The sequence below is a fragment of the Chanodichthys erythropterus genome, chromosome 20 (genome assembly GCF_024489055.1).
Source record: "Chanodichthys erythropterus isolate Z2021 chromosome 20, ASM2448905v1, whole genome shotgun sequence".
NCBI classification, from domain to species: Eukaryota; Metazoa; Chordata; class Actinopteri; order Cypriniformes; family Xenocyprididae; genus Chanodichthys; species Chanodichthys erythropterus.
The window spans coordinates 28,090,694-28,115,882 of record NC_090240.1 but is presented as its reverse complement, the minus strand read 5'-3'; the positions used below and the strand labels follow the sequence as shown (position 1 = coordinate 28,115,882).

The 25,189-nt window shown below is 38.2% G+C and overlaps 3 protein-coding genes and 2 non-coding genes across 6 annotated transcripts; 4 read left to right on the top strand and 1 right to left on the bottom strand.

Annotated features, from left to right (window-relative positions):
* Positions 1-1,491: 1,491 nt before the first annotated feature.
* On the top strand, positions 1,492-8,237 carry prim1 (DNA primase subunit 1). Its single transcript, XM_067371628.1, has 13 exons — positions 1,492-1,659; positions 1,902-2,059; positions 2,393-2,499; positions 4,053-4,126; positions 4,233-4,369; positions 4,498-4,556; positions 4,650-4,764; positions 6,024-6,110; positions 6,224-6,359; positions 7,021-7,090; positions 7,193-7,299; positions 7,406-7,504; positions 7,851-8,237. Exons 1-13 carry the CDS (start codon positions 1,551-1,553, stop codon positions 7,868-7,870), a joined length of 1,278 nt encoding a protein of 425 aa, XP_067227729.1. The 5' UTR covers positions 1,492-1,550; the 3' UTR covers positions 7,871-8,237.
* Positions 8,238-8,826: 589 nt separating this feature from the next.
* tfip11 (tuftelin interacting protein 11) lies at positions 8,827-16,872 on the bottom strand. The gene is made up of 14 exons (XM_067372502.1): positions 16,796-16,872; positions 16,155-16,367; positions 15,877-16,036; positions 14,519-14,672; positions 14,254-14,381; positions 13,854-14,009; positions 13,574-13,765; positions 12,775-13,089; positions 12,018-12,124; positions 11,775-11,943; positions 11,430-11,673; positions 11,205-11,347; positions 9,651-9,816; positions 8,827-9,543 (listed from the first exon to the last, which is right to left on the bottom strand). The coding sequence occupies exons 2-14, from the start codon at positions 16,361-16,363 to the stop codon at positions 9,182-9,184; spliced, it is 2,505 nt and encodes an 834-aa protein (XP_067228603.1). The 5' UTR covers positions 16,364-16,367; positions 16,796-16,872; the 3' UTR covers positions 8,827-9,181.
* Positions 16,858-24,443, top strand: naca (nascent polypeptide associated complex subunit alpha). Of its 2 annotated transcripts, XM_067372504.1 has the most exons (8): positions 16,859-16,939; positions 17,801-17,876; positions 22,943-23,028; positions 23,145-23,222; positions 23,321-23,467; positions 23,730-23,858; positions 23,993-24,115; positions 24,323-24,443. In XM_067372504.1, exons 2-8 carry the CDS (start codon positions 17,807-17,809, stop codon positions 24,335-24,337), a joined length of 648 nt encoding a protein of 215 aa, XP_067228605.1. In that variant the 5' UTR covers positions 16,859-16,939; positions 17,801-17,806; the 3' UTR covers positions 24,338-24,443. The 2 variants fall into 2 exon arrangements, with proteins under 2 accessions (XP_067228604.1, XP_067228605.1); XM_067372503.1 differs by lacking the exons at positions 22,943-23,028; positions 23,145-23,222; positions 23,321-23,467; ... (1 more) ...; positions 23,993-24,115; positions 24,323-24,443 and adding an exon at positions 20,719-22,936 and having other exon boundaries at positions 16,858-16,939.
* Positions 23,582-23,657, top strand: LOC137010346 (small nucleolar RNA SNORD59). The gene has a single exon (XR_010893366.1). It is a non-coding gene; the product is annotated as a small nucleolar RNA SNORD59 (small nucleolar RNA).
* LOC137010344 (small nucleolar RNA SNORD59) lies at positions 24,176-24,251 on the top strand. Its single transcript, XR_010893364.1, has one exon. It is a non-coding gene; the product is annotated as a small nucleolar RNA SNORD59 (small nucleolar RNA).
* Positions 24,444-25,189: the final 746 nt, after the last annotated feature.

The following is a 25,189-nucleotide window of genomic DNA, read 5'->3' as shown; positions in this document are numbered from 1 at the left end:
AAACACAATTTCACAACATAATTTAGTTATAATTATTAAAGAAGGTGGTAACTTGCCTGTGTCTGCTCACATTGTTCAGAAGAATTCTATGATGTCACTTCCTATCAGTATCACAAGTATCAGTTCATTATTTTAATAGGGGGAGAATGGTTTGTGTAACAGGGTTGAGGGGTTACTGAGCTACGGAACTAAATTATGAATTTACTTTAAAAAAAAAACAAAAAACAAAAACATTACCAGCAAAAAAAGCACAGATGGATATTTATGGGAATGGCAAAATGCATGGACTTTCTCATTTTAATATTCATATCCCAAGTACACTTTCATAGAAGGCCTTGAGGGACATGACAAAATATGTGGTGTCAACTGAAAAAAAACTAAATTTCTAATATAAAGATAAAATGTACGTCATGTTTTTAAACGTTATTAAAGGAGAAATTTCAATAAATACAAAAATATATATTTTGGTGACCCAATAGATAAAATACACTGAAACAGGTCAGAGGACTCAAATCGTACCGATTTAGTGTAATGACTTAAAAATGTCCAGCAGTGCACACACATGGATCACGTGAGAATTCTGCCACATAATATATAATATATAATATATAATTTTGACCGCATTTAATAACATTCTGTGGCGGAAAAAAAATGATACTATAAATATTTTGGGGGGAAATGGTCAAGCTAAGGCTAATTTCCCTGTTTAGCTGGGGCTAATTTCACAGGTAACATTTAATTCCCTTAATACACACAAATAAATAATCACCCTTCTTGCACAATTTGACAACAATGAGGATTTATCTAGAAATGTAGCACAATAAAAAAAAGTAGTCTATATTACGTTCACTCTTGATATCTACCTTGATTTTTCTCGGTGTTCTCCACAAATCCCGTCTCGTATTTCTCAAGCTCTTCATTGACACCGTTTATCTCCCTTGTAACTATTACTTTTTTCCCCCAAACTTTTTTTTATTATCGCAAAATAAAGTCTTCTCCTGATTTGAATCATCCATCCGCTTATCCTACGCAGAGCCGTTAACGGCTCTGATCCTACGTAGGCAGCGTCGCGTGAGTGCTGGAGTTCATCCCGGCGTCTCGGTCCAAACGGCAGGACACCGTAGACCAGTGTTTCTCAACTCCAGTCCTCGGGACCCACTGCTCTGCACATTTTGTATGTATCCCTTATTTAACACACCTGATTTAGATCATCAGCTCGTTAAGAGAGACTGCATGAACTGAACTGAGTGTGTCAGATAAGAGAAACATACAAAATGTGCAGAGCAGTGGGTCCCGAGGACTGGAGTTGAGAACCACTGCCGTAGACTACAGGTGGCCAGTCCATCAGTGATTTGAAACATTATTGAACATAATCATAAAACACTCTTGTCCGAGCCTTGAGGTGGCAGCAGAGCAAGTAGAAAACAGTAGCTGTGCGCGGGACCAACGAATAAGGACAAATTGCGTCATTTCCTATTTACGTTCATTTTCCCGCGCTGGTTGTTTGTAGGATCAGCTGTCATTGAGAATCAACACTGATCAATTTAAACATGTCAAACTCCGATTATGATCCAGCTTGTTTGCCTGACTTGTTGCCGCTGTATTATCGCAGACTGTTCCCGTTTCCACAGTACTATCGCTGGTTAAGTTATGGCGGCGGTAAGTAAATCTCCAAGCCACTAACTCACTTACCCGCATCAATCTCTGTTCACACGAGCCATTCACTGGTCTTTAAAAAAAATATTTTTTTTTTTTTGTTAGTTTGAGTGTTTATAGTGCAAAGTCCATCCATAAATATGTCAGTTTAATCAATATGGCTGTATGCGTGCCTTTATATTCAACAATACTTGTCTCTTCTTTCTTCATTTTCATAATGTCTAACTTAATTTTGCCTCCTGCAGTGTCTAAAAACTACTTCCAGAACCGTGAGTTTTCCTTCACGCTAAAAGATGACATTTATGTCAGATATCAGTCCTTCAGCACTCAGAATGAGCTGGAGAAAGAGATGCAGAAAATGGTTCCCTACAAGATTGATATTGGAGCAGTCTACAGCCACAGGGTAATATAACTCATCATGTTTCTATAGTCTTTATGACTTAGAAATGCATATTAGTTGAAAATACAATGGTTCAAATGAAATGTTGCTATATAGTATAATAGTATTGTACTATTATAGTGATATAATATAGTCATTACATTTGTATGATGTAATATCATATTTTAAATAATAGATTGAATGAATATTTTTGTTGCTATGGATTATTTGCTGTGTGATTAGATTTTTTTTTAGAAAATTCTCAAATTTTTGGTTCTTTCATCTGCTTTGTATTACTTGTAGAAATTTCCCTCATCAATAAAGAGATCATAATTTCTCTGTTTCTGTGATTGACAGCCCAGTCAACACAACACTGTGAAGTCTGGAACCTTCCAGGCTCTGGAGAAGGAGCTGGTGTTTGACATTGACATGACAGACTATGACGATGTCAGACGTTGCTGCAGGTACACAGTTGCCTTCTCACCAGGGTTGCCAGGTTTTTCACAACGAAACCCCCAATTGCTACTCAAAACTAGCCCAATCGCATTTTGGGGGTCCTCCTGTAAAAATCAAGTTTTGGGGGCATTTTTGGTGGGGTTCCCTTGGTAAAATTTGCATTCCAGGGGCTAAATATCATGTTATTTGGGGTCGCTTCATCCCGCGGACAATGAAAAGAACAGTGTTAAAGGGTTAGTTCACCCAAAAATGAAAATAATGTCATTTATTACTCACCCTCATGCCGTTCCACACCCGTAAGACCTTCATTCATCTTCACAACACAAATTAAGATATTTAAGTTGAAATCCGATAGCTCCGTGAGGCCTTCATAGCCAGCAATGACATTTCCTCTCTCAAGATCCATAAAGGTACTAAAAACACATCTAAATCAGTTCATGTGAGTACAGTGGTTCAATATTAATATTATAAAGCAACGAGAATATTTTTTGTGTGCCAAAAAACAAACAAAATAACGACTTATTTAGTGATGGCTAATTTCAAAACACTGCTTCATGAAGCATCGGAGCACAAATGAATCAGTGTAATTCATTTGTGCTCCGATGCTTCCTGAAGCAGTGTTTTGAAATCAGCCATCACTAAATAAGTCGTTATTTTGTTTTTTTTGGTGCTCCAAAAATATTCTTGTCACTTTATAAGATTAATATTGAACCACTGTACTCACATGAACCGATTTTAAATAAGTTTTTAGTACCTTTATGGATCTTGAGAGAGGAAGTGTCATTGCTCCCTATGGAGGCCTCACAGAGCTATCGGATTTCAACAAAAATATCTTAATTTGTGTTCCGAAGATGAACGAAGGTCTTCCGGGTGTGAAACAGCATGAGGGTGAGTAATAAATGACAGAATTTAAATTTTTGGGTGAACTAACCCTTTAAAGGATTAGTCCACTTTCAAATAAAATTTTCCTGATAATTTACTCACCTCCATGTCATCCAAGATGTTCATGACTTTCTTTCGTCAGTCAAAAAGGAAATAAAGGTTTTTGATGAAAACATTCCAGGATTATTCTCCTTATAGTGGACTTCAATGGTCTCCAAATGGTTGAAGGTTAAAATGACAGTTTCAGTGCAGCTTCAAAGGGCTTTAAACGATACCAGACGAGGAATAAGGGGCTTATCTAGCAAAACGATCGTCATTTTCAAAAAAAAAAATACAACTGTATGTGCTTTAGAAACACAAATGCTTTATAAACGTGCTGCTTGCACATGTTTCCGCTTTCCTATTCTTCAAAAAGCTTACGCTGTATGTCCTACGCCTTCCCTATTCTTCTTACGGAAAAAACTAAACTGGCGCTGCGTTCCTTCCGTAAATAGAACTAATCCTTTGAATAAGTGACTATTGAACTAATCCTTTAAAGTAGCCAAATTCCATGGGAAAACCGCAGACTTGGCTTCTCACCTTCTTTCATCTTACACACGATGACGCTTATAGAGTAGTGTTTTAAATGCAGTTATGGTGTGCATTTTTTTGTTCATATATTCATCTTTTTGTTCTTCAGTGCTGCTGATATCTGCTCAAAGTGCTGGACTCTAATGACCATCGCTATCCGTATTCTGGACCGGGCACTTCGGGGTAAGGGGAACCTCTCATCAACAGAAAATTTACAATTTAAGTAACATCATAACAAATATACAGACGGAACAAAGTTAACGTGCATTGTTCTGTATGTGTGGTTCAGAGGACTTTGGATTCCATCATCTCCTGTGGGTGTATTCGGGTAGGAGAGGAGTGCATTGCTGGGTTTGTGATGAAGCTGCTAGGAAGCTCTCAGTGGCGGCACGGTCTGCTGTGGCAGAGTATCTCAGTTTAGTCAAGGTATTCAAATATCATGAAATTCATCATTCTAGAAGTTGTATCCTGGGTTTGTTTACCATATTCACATATCTAGTCCAACAGCTCAACTCAGCTGTGAGTGTTGTAAATAATTGCGGATGTTTCTATAGGGTGGTGAGGAGACCACGAGAAAAGTTGTGCTGTCAGATCCAATCCATCCTTTCATCAAGTGAGGGGAAAAAAATTACCACTTTCTTAAGTATATAATCTATAATGTGTCAGTATAATTGGTGTAACTGTAGTTTCTCTCTCTTTCTTTTAGTCATTCTCTGTCTGTGGTGGAGCACTATTTCCCACAGTACGCCATTGTGGAACAGGACATATTAGGCAGTAAGGAGAGTTTAGACAAAGTGCTCGCTCTGCTACCTGAAGATATCCTTTCATCCCCAAAATTTCAGTAGTCGGTACCAGTAGCAGTAAAATTTCAGTTTTCTGTACCATATCAAAAAATATTGTAAATATTCTACTTTTGTTTTACTATTTCAAAACAAAAAATATGAAATGAGTTAATAATTAATGCTAATAATAATTATAAGTAAACAATATAGTAAAACAGCAGCATGTAACCTTTAAATATTTTTAAATTAAATATTAGGTAAAGGTCAAGTGAAATGTATAATTTAGTTAAGTTACACTTTATTGAGTGGATAGCCTTTAAAGGGTTAGTTCTTAGGGTTAGAATTTCTGTCATTAATTACTCACCCTCGTGTCGTTCCACATCCATAAGACCTTCGGAACACAAAATGAGAGCTTTCTGTCCCTCCAAAGAGATCCAACGCAACTACTACTTTCAAGGTCCAGAAAGGTAGGAATGACATCGTTAAAGTAATCCATGTGACTCCAGTGGTTTAACCTCAATTTTATGAAGCATTGCGAGTGCTTTGTTGGTGCAAAAAAACATAATTTATCACGTTATTTACTAAAATATTGATCTGCAGTGCATGTTCATGAGAGCATCACAACGCATCCGTGTTGTGTTCAGATTCGCACGTCAACGTAGATGCACGAGCACCATGATGCATGCGTTTTGTGTTCATGCGACAGAGACATTGCTGTGTTAACACGCTTTGGATGATAATATTTTGTAAATAAAATTGTTTTTTTGCGCAAACAAAGCACTCGCGACGGTTCATAAAATTAAGGTTAAACCAATGGAGTTACATGGAGTACGTTAATGATGTCTTTACTGTCTTTCTGGACCTTGAAAGTGGTAGTTGCGTTGGATCTCTATGGAGGGACAGAAAGCTCTCAGACTTTATTAAAAATATCTTCATTTGTGTTCTGAAGATAAACAAAGGTCTTATGGATGTGTAACCACACAAGGGTGAGTAATTAATGACAGAATTTTCATTTTTGGGTGAACTAACACTTTAAAAAGCAGCCATCTATCAGAGGATACCAAATGGAGTTATACTACCGGTATTTGAGGAATACTACCGGTACAGCAGAAAGACAGTACAATTTTTGTATCATCTCAGTAGTTGGTACCAAAGTATCAGTATTTTTGACAACACTAATTCCCAGTAAACATGTTTTTCAATCAAGCAGGGTATTATTACAAAACAAGGTTTTGATTGGTGTAACTAATTTTTATGAGAGGAGCCCAATTGTTTCTTTAAGTCTGACTGCACATATCAAAAAGGACCTGACAACCTATTGTCAGAAGGTGAAAAACCCAATGGAGCGATGGGGCGAACTCTGCTCTCTGGTTGAACATAAAAAGGTAAATGCAAATTGGTTGGTAAGCAGCACTGAGAGCAACTAATCACAGACAAACAACTCTTTCAGCATACAACATAGTTCAGTTTCCCATTATTTTTATGTGTTTGTGTTAAGTCGAGTACTAAGAAGGGTGGTCAGTACATCGATAAGGAGATCATGTTGCAGTACTGTTACCCTCGCCTGGATGTCAACGTCAGTAAAGGAGTAAACCATTTACTTAAGAGCCCCTTCAGCGTACACCCCAAGACGGGTGAGATCAAACTTTACCATATTAACTTCATTTATACAGTACCATTCAAAAGTCTGGGGTTGGTAAGATTTTTTTTTTATTAATACACTTCAGCAAAGACATTAAAGTGACAGTAAAGACATTTATAATGTATGTGTTTCAAATAAATGCTATTCTTTCAAACTTTATATTCATCAAAGAATCCTGAAAGAAATGTATCTTGGTTTCCATAAAAATATTAAGCAGCACACCTGTTTTCAACATTGATAAGAAATGTTTCTTTAGCAGCAAATCAGCATATTAGAATGATTTCTGAAGGATCATGTGACACTGAAGACTGGAGTAATGATGCTGAAAATTCAGCTTTGATCACAGGAATAAATTATATTTTAAGTTTTTTTTTTTATTATTATTATTATTGTAATAATATTTCACAATTACTGTTTTTTTTTTTTTTTTTACCAAGGTTGCATATATTTGATCGAATTAGCACAAGAGGCTTCTCTCAAAAACATTTTAAAAATCTTACCAGCCCAAAACCTTTGAATGGTAGTGTATATGTTTGTAGTCTTAGTTTGCATAACTTATATTTGTATGTTTTACATTCAAAGTAAAATGGGTTGCAAATGTTGTTTCATGTCGATTTGAAAACATTTCTTTTTATCCTCAATATTTTCTTTAGGTCGAATCTCGGTGCCAATAGATTTGAAAGAACTGAACGCATTTGATCCTTTTGAGGTTCCTACAATCAGGTAAATGTTGAATATATCGGTGTCCATCTTTGCAGGGTAGTTCCATATATAGTTGTAGGATGTGACAACTGCTTTCATATGTCCACTCATCTGTCTCTCTAGTTTGATCTGTGAGGAGCTGGAGAAACCCAGAGCAGATGAGGTGGAGGACGAGGACATGAAGGACAAGGAGAATGAACAAGATGCTGGAGAACGACGCAGAATCAGAGGTGAGCAAACATGTATGACTCTTCAATTTATTCACAACTGTTCAAGATTCATCCTCAGTTCTGTGGGATGGTACTGACTGCTAAACATGTTTTTGGATATTTGTAGACTACAAGCGCACCAGCCTGGCCAAATATGTGAAGGTCTTTGATCGTTTTTTGGAGACAATGGCTCGATCTCGGAAAGGAGAGATGCTGAAGAAGAGTGGTGAGTTACGAACAAGCTTCTGTTCTTCCTCAGACTTTCATGTTCATGTTTCATACACTTGATTGGATCCCTAATCCATTTGTAATTATTGTTCGATTTAATTCTGCACGCTCATTTCCTGTTTTTACATTTCAATTTACTTTGAGCTTTAAATGACAAGAGTTTGTCTTCAAAAACATGATCACTTAAATGTAATCTTCAGCAAATATCAAAATGATTATTCAATGAGTTTTAATACTGTACATTAATGTGAATTCACTTGTAGCATTTACAATGACTGATTTCAGGTTTTAGTGTTAGTGACTGTACAGATTACTTAATAATTTCAATGTGATTATTTTTGCAGATCTTCAGAAGGACTTCTAAGACAGAAGAGCTGGAACATTACAGCTAATTAGCAGTTCTTCATAATGCATAACTGCTGACCATCTGTTTGTAAAGATACAGACACTTTTGACATACAAAAAACTACAGTTTTGCAAACATTCCATTGGAGGATCTGTCAAGTTATGAAATAATGTCATTTATTTCCACATTATACTGTTCCTTTACTTTTCTAATAAAATATTTTCACTTGTTTTCTACTTTTTGTAAATCAGATTTAATTATTTCAGGATTTTTTTACCATCTTATTAAAGGGTTAGTTCACCAAAAAGTGAAAATAATTTAATTACTCACCCTCATGTCGTTCTACACCCGTAAAACCTTCATTCATCTTTGGAACACAAATTAAGATACTTTTGATAAAATCTGATGGCTCAGTGAGGCCTCTATTGCCAGCAATGTCACAACCTCTCAAGATCACAAAAAGTACTAAAGACATATTTAAATCAGTTAATGTGACTACAGTGGTTCTACCTTAATATTATAAAGTGACAAGAATACTTTTTGTGTGCCAAAAAACACCCCAAAATAACGACTTTTCAACATCTGATGAGCGATTTCAAAACACTGATTCGAAACTTTACGAATCTTTTGTTTCAAATCAGTGATTTGGATCACGTAAATGAAGCCTCATTTACTGAAATCACAGGACTTTGGATCTCCGAACCACTAATTCAAAACTAAAGATTCAATAAGCTTCGAAGCAGTGCTTTGAAATCGCCCATCACTAGATGTTGTTGAAGTAATTGTTTTTTTTGGTGCACAAAGTATTCTCATCGCTTTATAATATTAAGGTAAAACCACTATACTCACATGAACTTTTAAATATGTCTCAAGTACCTTTCTGGATCTTGAGAGGTTCAGTGACATTGCTGGCAATAGAGGCCTCTCTGAGCCATCGGATTTCATCAAAAATATAATTATTTGTGTTTCTTAGATGAACGATGGTCTTACAGGTGTGGAATGACATGAGAGTGAGTAATAAATTACATTATTTTCATTTTTGGTTGAACTAACCCTTTAAAATAACTTGTACAAATCTATTATGTTGCTGTCTGGTAAAAAAAAAAATCAACTACAAATGAAAGTGGTTGTTCTACCATTTGAACTTAGTGAAAATAATAAGTGGTGGGTAGCTAAGTACATCACAGTCAGCATGATATTTAAGCACATTTATTCAAAAGCATTTCTTCATTATAAAACAACATTGATAGACAAGATCCAGATTTACAAGCTGTGGAAGCAGACTCGACAGAAAAGTGTAAACAGCTTCTGTTTGACCAAGCATTAGTCTCATTTGGCCATGTCAATTAGACTCTGTAGTGATGTTGGAACCCAGGTTTTCTCGCCTTGGACGAAGACCACTCCACGCTCGATGTAGATGACTATTCTGCCAAATGTGAACAACTGTTTTCCCATATGCCGTTTGGCTACCAGTGGCATGAAGACGATGCCGTTCTCCTCAGCCTTGGCCTGGACTAGATCTTTAAAGTTAGTAGGTACAGACGTTGGTACCGCTGCGGTGCCTGGTGGCCGTGTGGCAGAATTCTCCACTTCACGGCGCTCAGGCTGAGGCTCGCACTGGAAATCTTTCCTTCTCTCCGTCTGAATCAGATATGCGATGTTCTCTCTTGCTCCAGGTTGCATATACCCACCTACAACAAAAGACATAGGTAAAGTTGAAGGTAGAATGAGACCCCTGTACAAAGCTATAAATATGTTTAGTGGACTTCATATGTTGTTTTTCTAAAGCATGACTGACCTAGTCCAGAGGCAACGGCACGATTCATAATGTCAAGTGCCTCGTTCAGTTTTTCTTTGACCAAAGGGTGGCTGAGCAGGTTCTCAGAGAGTAAGCCCTTCCAGCCCAGATACCATTTAGTGATCTCCTCATAGTTTGGGTTGTTACTGAGCCAGGAACACAACACCTGTAACAGGAAACAAAAGAAATACCTAGTACTTCTTTCAAATGTAGGAATTCCACTTCAGCCGGGTGAACACTGTGCGATTTATAATAGTCCTTTACGATTGTTCCTTGTCAGACTGTGGGATCTCAGCTGTCATTTATGTCATACTGTACAACAGTCAAGACACGTTAAAAACAGACGTGCGCATGAAAACCTGTCCGGAGTTTTAAATCAACACATACACGTTCTGTGACTGTGGGCTACATTACACGTGGGACTGAAATGGTGGCTCAAAGAAGTGTTAATTTTGATCACAGCTTGTGTTGAAATATTAAGACAATTTGACGTTCGTCACTGGAGAAGTCACGCTGCAGGACTGTGTGCCAAATCTTCTGATACTGCCAGAATTTTGTCAGAGGTAAAAATTGACCGCAACGGCCATTAATCAACTGTCGGTGAAAAAGTCAAACTAGCGATCAAAGACTTCAGATTTTAACCTAGGATATAGGAATGTTTTAGGAATGTATTATATATATATATATATATATATAACATAAAATATGTACAACCAATGTAACAGTAAAATAAATAAAAGATCACATTAAACTGTAAATATTTAATTCATGTTCAAAATGTATCACTGTGCCCCTCTGACATGGTGATAGAAAAGATATTTTGTTCGATCTCAAAAGTTTTGCATTCCCCCTAGAAACTTTGTGTTCCCCCACAAAAATTTGTGTACTTTACAAGCGAATGCAAAGTTTCTCAGGGAAGCGCGAAAGCATTGACATAATTTTTCCTCCAATCTCATATTTTTTTCCCTTCACAATGTCTCTTTAGTGGCTCTGTAAAAATAGTTAAATGTAACAAAATTAATTTCATTTTTAAAGTTGATTTTAATTTTAATAAAAAAAAAATAAAAAAATAGGTGCACTGCAATTCGAGTACTTAAGCACTATTGCTATTTTGCAGTACAAGTGGTCTTTTTTTTACACTTAAATTTCCAAAAAGAAAAAGAGAACCTTTTTTTTAACAAATATCCAGATGACACTTGACTGAAAAAAATTAAGTGTGGAACACTGAACACTTCATGCACTCGACTGCAATAGCTCTCTTACATAAAGGTGGAGTGGTTATCAGACTCCAATTCTGGATGACAAAATAACATTATAAAATTCATACACTACATGGTCAAGTTCATAGTGTAAAGTATGTAATTTGAGTCACAACTAATAATAATTTTCTTTTTAAGCTGCACTCTTTCATACATTTTGACCTAAAAATAAAAACTATACTGATGCATTACACCAATCGGGTTTGGTTCTAACTGATATGTTTCTTCTACATAATTTGCATGAATACAAAACGTTTTGTATTCTTTTGACTGATTCTTAAAGACTTGGACTGACCTGTAGCCATTTGGGGAAGAAATTCTTATCCAGCAGTCCAACCATGGTGGAGACAGAGAGCATCCCTTCCCAATCCATCACCCAGTTGAACGGCTCCAGCAGTTGCTGATGAGGATTCACCACCAGCTCTCCTAAACATAGAGCTGCAACACAGAAGCAAAACCTTCAGAGAATCCCTTAGACTCCTAAAGTCTGACACTGACAATCTAGCAGATAAGTGCATACCCAGTTTGGGGACGATGTTTTTGACCATGAAGGCCTCCCAGGCACCAGGTGTGAAGACATCTCTCCAGGGTTGCAGAATAAGTCTGGCAGAGGAGTCGCTGGGGTGCCAGCGTTGCAAAGCATGGGCTAGTTTACTGCGGATGGGGGCGTACAGCGGCTCGAGACGGGTTTGCATCAGGGGCAGCCAGGGATGAATCCATGAATGGATTGGCACCGTGTCGGTCAGTGGGTTCCAGTTCTCCACCTATCCAAAAACAGACAGAAAAGTTAAATCTTGCATGGACATACATACTTATGTTTAACAAGAAATATACAGTGTGCATTGGTAATATGTTCAGCACAAACCTCTCTCTGTAGTCGTGGGAATATAAGCTGCTCCAAAACATTATCCAGAATCCACAGCGGTAATACAGGAGCCCAGCATTCCACACAGTCCACCATGGGCCCCACATTTCTGGGCTGCCACTGCGACACACAGGTCCTCATGACTGGAACCCACACTTCCCATATCAATCTGAACACAAAACTCCTGCTCAAGTCATCTGCTTCCACAGATACCCCACATTCATACTCTCGGATATGTTTTACCTGTGATAGGGGTCCATGTTAGAAGCGTCTGGTCCACCGTGAAGAGATTGTGAGCTTTCAAGAATGGCCCTCCATTGTCCAACTTCCTCTAAACCATCTGAACAGTCCTATAAATAAACAGAGAGAGAGAGTTTAATAGAGTTCAGAACTTATACACATGGTGAACACAATAGCAAAAATTATAAATAAACAAAGATCCAACCAGGCATTCCCACACCTTTTGACCAGTTAATTTAAATGGATCATGACTTTATACCCATAACTAATATACTGTATATACACTACAGTCCAAAGGTTTGGGGTCAGTATGATTATTTGTTTTAGAAGAAGTCCCGTATGTCCCCATCATTACTCCAGTCTTCAGTGTCACATGATCCTTCAGAAATCATTCTAAAATGCTGATTTGCTGCTCAAGAAACATTTTTTTATTATTATCAGTGTTGGAAAAGGTTGTGCTGCTTAATTTTTTCCATTACCATGATACATTTTTTCAGGAGTCTTTGATGGATATAAAAGATTAAAAGAACAGCTTATATTTATTAAAAAAAATAAATAAATTTAAGTCTTTACTATTATGTTTGATCAATTTACCCCATCCTTGATGAATACAAGTATTCATTTCTTTCAAAAAAAAAAAAAAAAAAAATATATATATATATATATATATATATATATATATATATATATATATATATATATATATATATATATATATATATTTTTTTTTTTTTTATTTATTTGATTTTTTTTATTTTACCTTCAGTGGATCCCAGCTGCGAAGCTTCTCTTTCAATAGAGGATGCACAACAGACACAGCTAGATCTCCCAAACCCAAAGTCTTATACTCCTGATAGAACTCTGTCTGCAGCTGCTGGAAGACCTTAGCACACTCCTGAAGGCTGAGCGCAGGGCTTCCCTCCATATCCCCTGCTTCAAAGCTCTCCACCAGGTTCATCACCTGCTCTAGCCGACCAAGAGACTCTTCCTCCTCTGCCAGCCTGACCTGCAGGGCATCGCTCTCATGGGTCAGGGTCACCACAGTGTCCTTCTCATGCTGCAGACGTCGTGCACTCTACACATGCAACACAAACCCACAGAATGTCCAGGTAAAGTTTGCGAACAGGAATTAGAATTTTTTTTCTATTAAAAAATATGGCTGTAATATGCATTTTGGGAGCAGAGCAATAACAGGAGGAGTGTGTTTGTTTGAGTTGATTTCAGATATCAAAAGTGTTTCCTAGAAATGGCTTATTGCACCTTTAAATGAATAATACATTTAAACATGAGACGTTAAGTTTGAAGGGTTAGACTGAATTTCCTACTAAGAGAAAAACATATATAAGAAAATTATTTCATCTTTTTTCTCTTATAGCCATCTGGAGTGCCCAAGTTGTACAACACATGAAATAGACATTTACAAATACAAAAAATTTTTAAAATATTAAATATTTATATAGCATAAGATTTTATAATTAACATTATATAATATTAATTTACACAAATGTTACTTTTTTCTAATATACTGTCGATTTAGAGCAAGTTTATGAGTGATTTACCTGTAGGATGTCTTGCTCTGTGAGCTCAATGAGCAGTTTGAGGTTGTGTTCCAGCTCCGGGAGAGAGAAGCCAGAGCTCTTCTGCTCTCGTGTGCTTACGCTCAAAGGGGCCTCCTCAGGAACACTGTGCTTCTGACTCATATGACTGTAACTATGATACACCTTCTGCTCTCTGCCTGTCATATCGATCACCTGAAACACATGAGGGATGCGTTCATTGTTTACTCTGAGATATATTTAATTGGTTACATGCATTACTCTAATTGTTTTGCACTCTCACCTTGACCTGAGCCAGTTCTCCAGCAGGTCTGCTCATGCTCTTGTTTGCCAGTTTGCCATGAGCTTTCAGCTCTTCCACAGTCTTGTAAGAATATCTAGGCTTTTTCTTTGCCGTTCCCGGGTCTTTACGCCATTGCCCCAGCTCCTTCTGAAACTCCTGTAAAGATGGAATGAAAAATAAAAGGTCAAATGTAGCAAAAGAAAAATGTTATTCTGAAGATTTTGTTTCCAGTCTAAAAGAGAAAATTATGGAGTGTTGTTTAAATAGTGCAGTTTATGATTAAAATAATACTGTGTCTCAAACTTTTGTATTATGCTCACAGTCAGGTTAGGTACTGGTTACTTTGGTACATATTGGCCAGACAGCACCAAAAACCACTTATGTTGTAGTGTTGACTTACTTGCTCCTCCTCCTCCTCAGAGTCTATAACAGGGAAATCCTGCAGGGACTGCTGGGTCCTCTCATTACCATATGCACCAACTGCTCCCTTCCCCTTCCGCACCTTAGCCTCAATTGGATTCACAATACCTGCACACAAAGATATTCACATCATGCAACATAAAATCGATCCGGGTAAGCACACGATGCATAACATAATTCACAATAAGCTAAATACAATAAAATCATTATACTCTGGTATGAAATAAAGGACTGAAATGTTTTACCCTGAGCATTTTTGCCCAATCCTTTTCCTGGAACGTAACCCATCTTCTGCAGAAGTTTTTGACCAATGCCTCGTGTGTGTTTCTCCCAGGATCCCAGGTCCTGCCCTGTTCTAATACCACCTGCAAACCTCTGGGATGTCTTAAAGCTCCCACCCTAAAATGAAGAATTGAAAGACATTTAGTTCAAAGTTTTGTGGTCAGTAAGACTTTTTTTTTAAATACTTCAGAAAGGACATATTAAATTGTTCAAAAGTGACAGTAAAGACATTTATAATGTTACAAAAAAACATTCTATTTCAAATAAATGCTGAATAAGAAATGTTTGAGCACCAAATCCGATTTCTGAAGGACCACGTGACACTTCAGTTGTGCATCACAGAAATAAATTATATTTTAAAATAACCTGTTATTTTAAATTATAATAATATTTAAAGCTGCAGTCCACGATTGTTCCTCTTTGTCGTCATCTCTTGTTTGAAACCTGCAATTGCAGTCATATGCGGAACAGTTATCTGTACGTGCGTTGTGCCTTGCTGTCAATTCACTGCACCAGTGTGGATACTGTACTTCAGAATCACAGATTCTACATCTTTAAAGTATGACCAATATAAGAATTTTCACAGGAAAATATCATCTGAACAAGTAAGTAACAAGTCTGCCACTTTTGTTCTGACCAACTGAGGAAAAAAGCATTAGGCCTACAGTAAATTGCGCTGCCAATGATGATTAAATCTAATGATGGCTTAGTTCGGATCATGCCAAACCGTGCAAATTATTATTACTGTTATATTGCTCTCAAATTGTTAATGTTAACAACATCAGCATTACTATGACTATGTGTGTATTAGCGTTACCTGTAGATTTCAATTTCTGTATCCACTCCACAGTCCAAAGTCTTTTGCTTTTTGACTACGGGTGTTATTTCCTCGCCTGATAAAACCAATTAGCCTGGACTCCTTCCTTTCTGTTTACGGACGTGACGTAATAACGCACAGAGGAACTGCTGCATGCTCAAATTTCCCGCCGAAATCCACCATGTCGCTCTTATTATAAAACATTATTAGAGGCGTACCGTTGTGAATCGAGCTAAGATAATGAGATGATTATGTACTTGCTCAAAAATAGATTTTGGATCATTTTTAACCAAAAAAAGTTACGGACTGCAGCTTTAACAATATTACTGTATTTTTTGATCAAATAAATGCAGCCTTGGTGAGCCTAGAAGACTTCTTTTAAAAACATTTTAAAAAATCTTACCAAACCCAAACATTTGAATGGTAGCAAATGAAGACATTTGGACCCAATATTCAAGCCAAAGATGCTGTTGTTGTGTAACATTTGTAGGCATCTCAACATACCGTTTGGAGCTTTTTGGGAGCTGCGGTGCGAGGTGGAGGAGGAGGTGCATCTCCACCATCATTGGAGTCATCTGAACCCTCCAGCTCCACTTTCTCCTCAGCTGCAGTCTTTCGCAGGCCACCACTCACAAAGTTCACAGGAGCTGTATAGTCTTTCGCTCTGTGTGGATACAAATATCAACATTGAAACCTGAATGTATTATATGAACTTCACCACTTAATCACCAAGGTCTCTAGCGATTTGACAGCTGAAACATTTATCAACAATAACCACATACCTTTTCCCCCCAAAGCTGGGCCGCTCATCATCAGAGTCATGCTCTGCCCAAATCCCATAAGTGGCTTCTTCTTTAGTCTGTCTGTGTCTGCGTCTCTCTGGGTTGAACTCATTGGCCAAGTCCCACTCAGTCACCTCAAACTTTTCAATTTCCACACCATCCTCCTCCTCCTCCTCACCTCTACGCCCATACAAATGGGACATAGACATTTCACTGTTGGGATGAAATAAGAATGTTTTAGGCCAGCAACCATAGAGTAACTATATACTCACATACTTATAATGTAAAATCTAGCAATATTAATTGTGTTTCTTTATACATGTTTAAAAATATATAAGCTGGCTCTTTAAATTTTAGGATGGATATCCCTCGCAAGAGGACATATTATTAGTTACATAAAGATTGTGTTTTCTCAAAACATAACCACATGAGTAACCCTAATATTAGTACGTCAGGCAAACGTTTTCAAAAAATATCAGGTTAGCTTAGCATTGCTATTTTTGATGTAAACAAAAAACACCTGCCTTCCTTTACAGCAGTTTTTTTTTAGTTATGACTTTTGTCAACTAGGAAATAAATACAGGTGTATTGAAATAACAGAGATAAGCGCAATAAAAACATATATATATATGTATATTTACCCGAAAATGTGGTTCCTCGCTGTCAGCAAGAGCGTATCCAAAAGCTACTTCCTGTTGGAGCCGGAAGCAGAGCTGTGACATCAGAGCGACGCAGAGGTCAGAAACCCTCTCTTACAGCCATCTTGGATCCTGTGCCCTGAACTAGTGAGTACTTCTGTTACATCTACTGTCATCCAACGTTACATTAGTGCTTTTCCTCTCTCATTTACTACTAGTATTGATGCTTTAGTGTTCCTCTGTGCGGAACGGTAAAGATTTCTTTATTTGGCTTCTTTATTGGGGAAATATTTTTATGAATACAACCGGCTGACTGTTCAAAATGGGGGAGCGAGACGCACCGCCGCTCGCTGAATGCGAGGACTTCAGCCGAGGGCTTTGTGCCTAAAGAAACGCTTAAACCATGCGAAATATGTTAAAATTAACAAACACAGCGATGTTTGCTAGAAGTCTGTAATGTAATAGCACACATAATTTGTATTGTGTGGGACAGTAATCTCTGATTTGAAAGTTGATCTCGCCAATTAAACGCATAATTTAAAAACAGGGAGAGATAACGTTACCCACGCTTACATTATGAAGGGTCAAAACTCGTTTCCTATTAGTTTTCCATGTTTGTATTCATGTGTTTATAAGTTACTCTCACACAGCACTAACGTGACAGTGCTGCTCTGTTACACACGTGAAATGTGCATCACACTACACATGCTCCTATGAACGGGTTGTAAAACAATGTTTTTGTGTCTTAAAAAAGGCCATGTTATGTGTGTGGAATTTTATAAAGCTCACCATTTCTGTATAGTGGACTTGTGAAATGTTAGAAGCCAACATGTATGCTCGATACTTGTGAACACAGCAGTGGGTTTAATTCAGACTGCTGACAGCAGAGGCCTACAGGAAGAGGCCTAGTGCGCTGCTGTGTTTTTGAATTGTAAAAGCTACATAAACACAAAGATAATGACTTTTGCTAAGCTTATAATGTGTGATATTGTCTCATTTCTGTTGCAGTCCAGAATGCCAGGCGAAGCCACAGAAACTGTCCCTGTTACAGAGCAGGAGATGCAGCAGCCCCAGGCTGAGACGGGTTAGTAGTACTACCTTTAAATGTGCATGTCTGACACTAAACGCATGTTGTGTGAGGGGGTCCTGGAGCTCTATTGTCTATCATCTTGGCTGTTTTTGCTTTTTAAATGTACAGCAGTTATTGGAAGGTTGATCAGTCTATTTATGGTATTTTTGCACCTGTTTCAGATTTCCTTCTACCAGCTGTTGTAGAGACTTCACTAAGCGAGTTTCTCTAGTTGGAGGGTGTCATGTTTAGGGTGGGGATGTAGTTTGAGTCAGTTTTTCTCCACCTAGAGGTTTTTAGGTTAATGTGCTTGAGCCCCTCCCTAGATTAAGAACTGCACTAGTTCTGTAAAAGAGACGATTTTCATGTTGAGCCAAACCTGTATGACTTTAAAATGAAGATAATTTTTCCTACAGTTAAAGTTAATGTAGTTTAAGACAACCTTGGACCTTGACTTCCATTGTACAGACAAAAAAGGGCATTTTCTTTTCAAAAGTGGGGGGTGAGCTACCCCTTTAAGCTGCAATACATGCCTGCAGTGTAATTTTGTGATTTCATGATTTATGTATATTGATTGATATACAAGAGAACATTTGGTTTTGAAAAATAAGAGTGATCCAGGACTGCCTTGCCCAACAGTGTTAGCCTGCACTGATTAAAATGTCACTAAAGGTTTTTGTGATATTGAAAGCATATGCATCCGTAATCTTTGAATGGTATGCGGGCAACTTAACACTGCATGAACATTTCCTAACATTTCATTGAATTTGAGCAATATCTACCTGAATATTTATACAGCATTTTTAACAGGGGTTTTATTGTGTTAGACTAGAAAGTGTTTTTGTTCTTTTTCTGGAGGGATTTATTGTGTTCAGGAATGTATATCTTTATTGATCTTCATGGGGAGAAGCATGTAATTCAACATGTTTACAATGTAAAATGTCTTATTTTGTTCCTGATTTTGAGGAACACTGGCTTTTCTGTTATTTTAAGTACAAGTTGTTGTTGTGTTTTGTTTTACAATGTATGTATTTATGTAGAAAAATTAATAGTTTTGTAAAGTAAACTTTTGAAGAGCAGTAAGCCGTGAAAGACAACTCATTAGGCTATATGCGCAGTGAGAGAGATGGTTTCTGAGCATTGTCTGAGAGACGCGCACATGAAGCCGTTGCTCATAGAGTGCGTGAGTAATTAAGTTATTTTTGCTGCCAAATTGGGCTTGAATTGTTAAATACACATACTAAAGTGTTAAAATGGCCCTCTTTGCGAGTGTAAACAGTCATTTGTCTTAACCCTTATAAGCTATTTGGGGTCTTTGTGACCCCCAAATGACATTTGCTGAAATATAAAAAAAAAAAGGTCTTCTTGATCCAAATAGCATGAGACTTTGTAACATTGTCAACACTTTCTAGTTCTACCAAAAAAAAAAAAAAAAAATTGAATGATATCTGGTTTTATGTTGGTGTGCAGGGCAAAAAGTCACACTTAGGATGTTTAGGGTCTCTGAACGCCTGAACGCTTAGAAAAGCAGACAAAATGCAGGACACACATAGACCAAAATGAAGTGGCAACACTTTAAAACATCCACAATGCAAAATGATCATGCTCACACACAGAAATAAATTAGTGAGACCATAAAAATGGCTGTTATAATTTGTCAAAATCAACCAAAATGCAGAACCACCACAAAATTAACAATAATTGTGTTTTCATATGTAGATATAGATTCAGCTGGAAAAACTTATTAAAAGATGTCTTTCAATTAGTCAAATAGCAAATGAACCAATGAGTGGAGCTCTGCAGCCCTCTACTGGTTGTGACAATTTTACTTTTAAAACTGTATTTTCCAAGAGATATCAAATCTTACACTAAACCATGGCAAATTGTCTGTGTTATCTCCATAAATAAAATTTAGAAACGTGGATCTTTTTTTAAAGTGAATTTTACATAAATGGTTATTTTGGAGAAATGCCATAAATCCCCTCAACTGCATAAGTGTAGAGTAAAAACAGTAATAAAGTGAGTAAAATTGCATTTGTTACAAAATCACATTTTGTCTGGGGACGCTGGAGACCCAAACAAATAGCTACAAGGGTTACGTGAACATAAACATTTGAGAGAGAATACACAGGAGTATATTGGATCTGTGCAGTTGGTCTTAAAGTAACAGCATCCAAATATACCTGCTGTCATCTGTCATTTGTTAATCAAAATCTTTCACTGCTTTTGACTAAAATCACTTTTGTGACTATAATAATAAATGTTTAATTTACACAGTGAAGACCATGCGATTTTTATATACATTTGATCATACAATTTATGTAGTATATATACATAGTAGTATAGCAATACACCATGTTTTGACAAAAAAAAAGCCACATTTGTATGTTACTTGTGCTTCTGAGGTTGCAAAATTTGTGGTGTACAATTTCATTTCAATTTTGTTACTATTTGCTGTTTGAGTAGGCAATATTATTCTTGCTTTTAACTGAGTTATTGTCCTTTTTAGATTTTTAGTAATTTATCTTTATGCAAGAAACATTATGGTCAATGAAAGTGTCAAAGATTGTGTTAATCTTTGAGCAATGTTAATTTAATACTAATGTTGTTAGATAATGTAGTTCATTGCCAGTGCCTGTCTGGTTCACGCATGTGCAGTTGAGTGGTGGTATTACAGAGTCTTAACCATTCTTTACCAGATTTTCATGGTGTGTTTAATAGCTAGTTGTGCTTTTGTGGAGCAGTTTAACCCTTTTGAACAATTGAAAGCATCCCTCATAACCAGCATGGATGTGATGGTTTACACCATGCAACATTTTAATTGCCAAAAGTCACTCTAGCGTTTTATTTCCATTAGCCACACCTGCTGCTGCAGCCCCTGCTCCCTCTCAGGCAAAGCCTAAAGAGGACAAAACTAACCCCAAGCTGTCCTCATCTCCTCACGCCACCGCTCCTAAGCCAGTTCCTGCAGGACGCAGGAAGCGCTCCTCTCTATCTGCCTCCTCAAGCTCTCCTACCTCTCCTAAATCTGCCTCAGGCCCTCGTGCTACCCCTCCATGCTCCCCTTTGGCCTCTCCTCCAGCTGACTCCCCTGTAGCCTTGAAAGCTGAGACTGCTCCCAGGGTGGTAAAGGCTGGCAAACAAGGGAAGCAACAGAAAACAAAGAATTTTAAACCTGCTGAACATGAGCAGGAGCCTCCCTCTGCCTCCAAGCCTACTCAAGAGCCTGCACCAGTTACAGCTCTGCCATCTCTTGCTATACCAATTCCAGAGGTAGCAAAACCAGCAGGCAATGCTGATGCTTCCCCTGTCTCTCCCAAAGTCACTGTGGCTCCTGTGGCCTTTAAAGTGACTTCCAAATCTGCTGTCCCAGCACCCAAGTCATTTACAGAAGCCGTGGCCACCAGTCCACCTAAAATGGCTGAAACCCCCAAGGTTGCCTCTGAAGCTCCAAAAGTAGCAACCCATGCTGCTTCAGAAGCCAAGACGACTTCACCTTCAAAAGCAGCTCCAAAGCCTGGTCCTGCCCAAGTGCCAGATGTGAACCCAGCCACTGCTGCTCCATCAAAACCTGCTACTCGGGTTGTGGAGTTTGAGGATGATGATCTGCCACCTCTCTTACCACCTGGGAATCCTTTTACAATGCCTGCTTTCCCCCCCATGCCACCAAGTGCAATCCCTGTAGTTACCCCAACAGCTCCTAAAGCTGAACCTGCACCTAAACCAAAGGTTGTTCCTAAAGCTAAACCAGCTCCTAAAGCTGAACCTGTCCCCACCCTTAAAGTAGCGATTACCCCTGAACAGAAAGCAGCACCTGAACCTAAAGTTGAGCCTGTCCATACCCCTAAAGATGAGTCTACTCCTTCCCCTAAGGTTGCAGTCCCTCTTGCTCCTAAAGCTGAAGCTGCCCCTAAGATAGAGGCTGTTCCTGCACCTAAAGCTAAGTCTACCCCTAGCCCTAAGGCTGAGCCTTCTCCTGCCACTAAAGTTAAACCCAGTGCTGCTCCTAAAGCTGAGGTGGTGGCCCCTAAAGTTGAGGCTGCTCCTGCACCTAAAGTTAAGCCTGCTCCTAAAGTTGAGCCTGCCCCTGCCATTAAAGTTGAGCCTGCCACTAAAGCTAAGTCTGCTTCTACCTCTAAGGTTGAGGCTGTGCCTGCCCCTAAAGTTGAGGCTGCCCCTAAAATTGAGGCTGCTGCTCCTAAAGTTAAAGCTGCACCTTCCCCTAAAATTGAGGCTGCTCCTCCTAAAGTTGAGGCTGCTGCCCCTAAAGTTAAACCTGCACCTGCCCCAGAAGTTGAGGCTGCTGCCCCTAAAGTTAAACCTGTGCCTGCCCCTAAAGTTGAGGCTGCTGCACCTAAAGTTAAACCTGTGCCTGCCCCTAAAGTTGAGGCTGCTGCCCCTAAAGTTAAACCTGCACCTAAAGTTGAGGCTGCTGCCCCTAAAGTTAAACCTGCACCTGCCCCAGAAGTTAAGGCTGCTGCTCCTAAAGTTAAACCTGTGCCTGTCCCAAAAGTTGAGGCTCCTGGCCCTAAAGTTGAGGCTCCTGGCCCTAAAGTTGAGGCTGTGCCTGCCCCTAAAGTTGAGGCTGCTGTTCCTAAAGTTGAGGCTACTGCCCCTATCCCTAAAGTTGAGCCTGTCCTTCCCCCTAAAGTTGAGCCAGCACCTGTTCCCACACCACTTAAAGCCCCATCCATACTGGAACCAGTCATCAAGAACGACAAGGGTATCTCTTTCTGTCTGTTTTTGCGTTCTGCGTTTGTTGTTGCCAAATAATGTTGTCCCACCATAATGCTTTAGAGTCACATCAGTGAAAGTAAACCTGGTAACTACAGGATCTGGGAATCATCTATCCTTAGTGAAGTTAAAGCTTCAGTTAGATGCTTTTCAGAAAAATGTTCAAGGAACATGGGGCCAGTAGCTGAATGGTTTGAGTTAATCAATGTGGATATTGTTACTTTAGATTCTATCTTGCAGTATGTTTAAAAGTATTTAAAAGTATTTTTGATTTTCAACAGTATTCTGGTGAAAATGTGTTCTGTCTGTCTAATGGCAAATTAATGTAATATATCTTGATGTTTTAGGGTCTGGCACTGAATCTGACAGTGATGAATCTGTTCCTGAACTGGAGGAGCAGGACTCTGCACAGACACAGACACAGCAGGCACAGGTAATATTTTAAACGGCATCTTCAATAGCATTATTCGCCCTCCACTTTATTTTCTCACACCATTTCTTTTTCCATTTTACATTGACATGAACTGAAATTGCATTCCCTTTCTGTAGCTTGCAGCTGCCGCTGAAATCGATGAGGAGCCTGTCAGCAAAGCAAAACAAAGCAGAAGTGAGAAGAAAGCCAGGAAGGTGGGTCATCCACAAACCAAGTGAATCTGATTATAACACCAAATTCGATTAGAATGCATGCACTGTTGTTTAACTGTACCCTTTGTTTCTTTTGCCAGGCCATGTCCAAATTGGGGTTGAGACAAGTTGCTGGTGTTACCAGGGTAACCATTCGCAAGTCCAAGAACATTCTCTTTGTCATCACCAAACCAGATGTCTACAAAAGTCCAGCTTCAGATACTTACATTGTCTTCGGTGAGGCCAAGGTAAAGATTAGGGAAAAAATGGTTTCTTGTTTAAGTGTGCACTCCTGCTGTATCAGCCCTGTTTTGGTTGAAAAGTAATTCTACATGGCAACCTTTCCTGTTTATCTAAGTGACCTCTCAATGATGATTTAAACAGTTTGACTTTCGTTCTTCTGAGTCTGATGAAGCCAAACTTTCTGTCCTGAAAGAGGAAACTTTCACAATGGTGTGAGGAACACAATGAAGCTTAAACAAACTAAAATCCTGTTTCTGCTCTTCTCAGATTGAAGACCTGTCACAGCAAGCTCAGTTAGCAGCTGCAGAGAAGTTCAAGGTTCAAGGAGAAGCCGTTTCAAACATCCAGGAAAACACACAGACGCCCACAGTACAGGAGGAGAGCGAAGAGGAAGAGGTGAGCGTCAACACTGTTGTGATTCTAACACAGAGTAATTCTGCTTTCATGAAAGGTCTTGTGTTGATGTATTCAACAAATGTGAAACGTGAATATGTCCACATTCATTGACTGATATGTTTTACCATTTACAGGTTGATGAGACCGGAGTGGAAGTCAAGGACATTGAGCTGGTCATGTCACAGGCCAATGTATCCAGGGCAAAGGCTGTGCGTGCACTGAAGAATAACAATAACGACATTGTCAATGCTATTATGGTGAGTTAAACTGATAACTTTATGAAGTTAAATGCATACAATTTTTATATATTTCAAAACTCTTCTGTGATGAATTAACATTTGACTTTCGTTCTTCTGAATTTGTCCTGAAGCCAGCTCATTTGTCCTGAGAAGAGCTCAGGCTTTAAATGCGATGTCATGATATGAAGCAGTCTTACTTAATTTATTTTTTGCCTATCTTCACAGGAATTGACGATGTAGATGGAGATCAGGGACTGGGTCACAATAAGATGTTGCTGATTTGATCTACACTATTGTTTGTACAATTTATACCCAAGAGAAATAAAGGAGTGGATTGAAAAAATGATTTATTTTGTTGTATTTTGTGTATTTTATACTATTGATGGAAATTATTTTCATTGTGTGGCGAATTTGTCTAGAAAAGCTCAAAACATTAATTGCATAAAGTAAAGGGAAGTAAAGATATGAACTAGCTCCAGTCTCTGAGGATGGATCTTTTTAAATTTGTAAACACACTACATTTAAAATAAAGATTATGATGTCCATTTGAGGCTGTCCAAATTAGGAAATTTATTTATTGCATGTTCCCACCAAACGTGAAGTTTCAAGCTATATGGCTCTTTATCAGGCATTAAGGGCCGGTTTCCTGTACATAGATTAAGCCTAGTCCTAGACTTAAATGGCCTTTTAAACCAGATTAACAAAAATCTGATTTTTCAGTCATGGTTCTAAATAGTCATAGACTTGGTCTAGTCCAGAGTTTAACTCCAGATCTAAATTGTGGCTTAAATTAAACCTACCAGGAGATTTAAGATTAATGTTGTGATTAAAAAAAATGCATGGATTACTTGGATTGTGTCAGTGAAGATGTATATCAATTTGTGTGGTGTTTTATTGAAACATTAATCTGAAGTTAAACCTGCCTCATGGTAAATTTAATTTAAACCTTAGTTTAGTCCTGGAGTAGCTCTAGTCTTCCTCCAGGAAATCGTGGTCATCCTGTATGTTCTCCAAAGGTTTTTGGCTCTCAATCATACACCTGTCAGTAATTCATCGAACTGGTCAGTATTTTTATTTGCAGGTCCTCCGCCA

Bases quoted from the DNA above. Each gene is read 5' to 3' on its own strand.
- tfip11 (XM_067372502.1), bottom strand. From the start codon at position 16,363: ATGTCTATGTCCCATTTGTATGGGCGTAGAGGTGAGGAGGAGGAGGAG. The intron at 13,090-13,573 runs GTAAATCACTCA...TTGCATGTGTAG, and splicing joins CAGAGCAAGACATCCTACAG to AGTGCACGACGTCTGCAGCA. The intron at 9,817-11,204 runs GTCAGTCCAAGT...TTCCTGTTACAG, and splicing joins TCTTCCCCAAATGGCTACAG to GTGTTGTGTTCCTGGCTCAG.
- naca (XM_067372503.1), top strand. From the start codon at position 17,807: ATGCCAGGCGAAGCCACAGAAACTGTCCCTGTTACAGAGCAGGAGATG. The intron at 17,877-20,718 runs GTTAGTAGTACT...TATTTCCATTAG, and splicing joins GCAGCCCCAGGCTGAGACGG to CCACACCTGCTGCTGCAGCC.
- prim1 (XM_067371628.1), top strand. From the start codon at position 1,551: ATGTCAAACTCCGATTATGATCCAGCTTGTTTGCCTGACTTGTTGCCG. The intron at 4,557-4,649 runs GTGAGGGGAAAA...TCTTTCTTTTAG, and splicing joins CCAATCCATCCTTTCATCAA to TCATTCTCTGTCTGTGGTGG. The intron at 6,360-7,020 runs GTGAGATCAAAC...TATTTTCTTTAG, and splicing joins CAGCGTACACCCCAAGACGG to GTCGAATCTCGGTGCCAATA.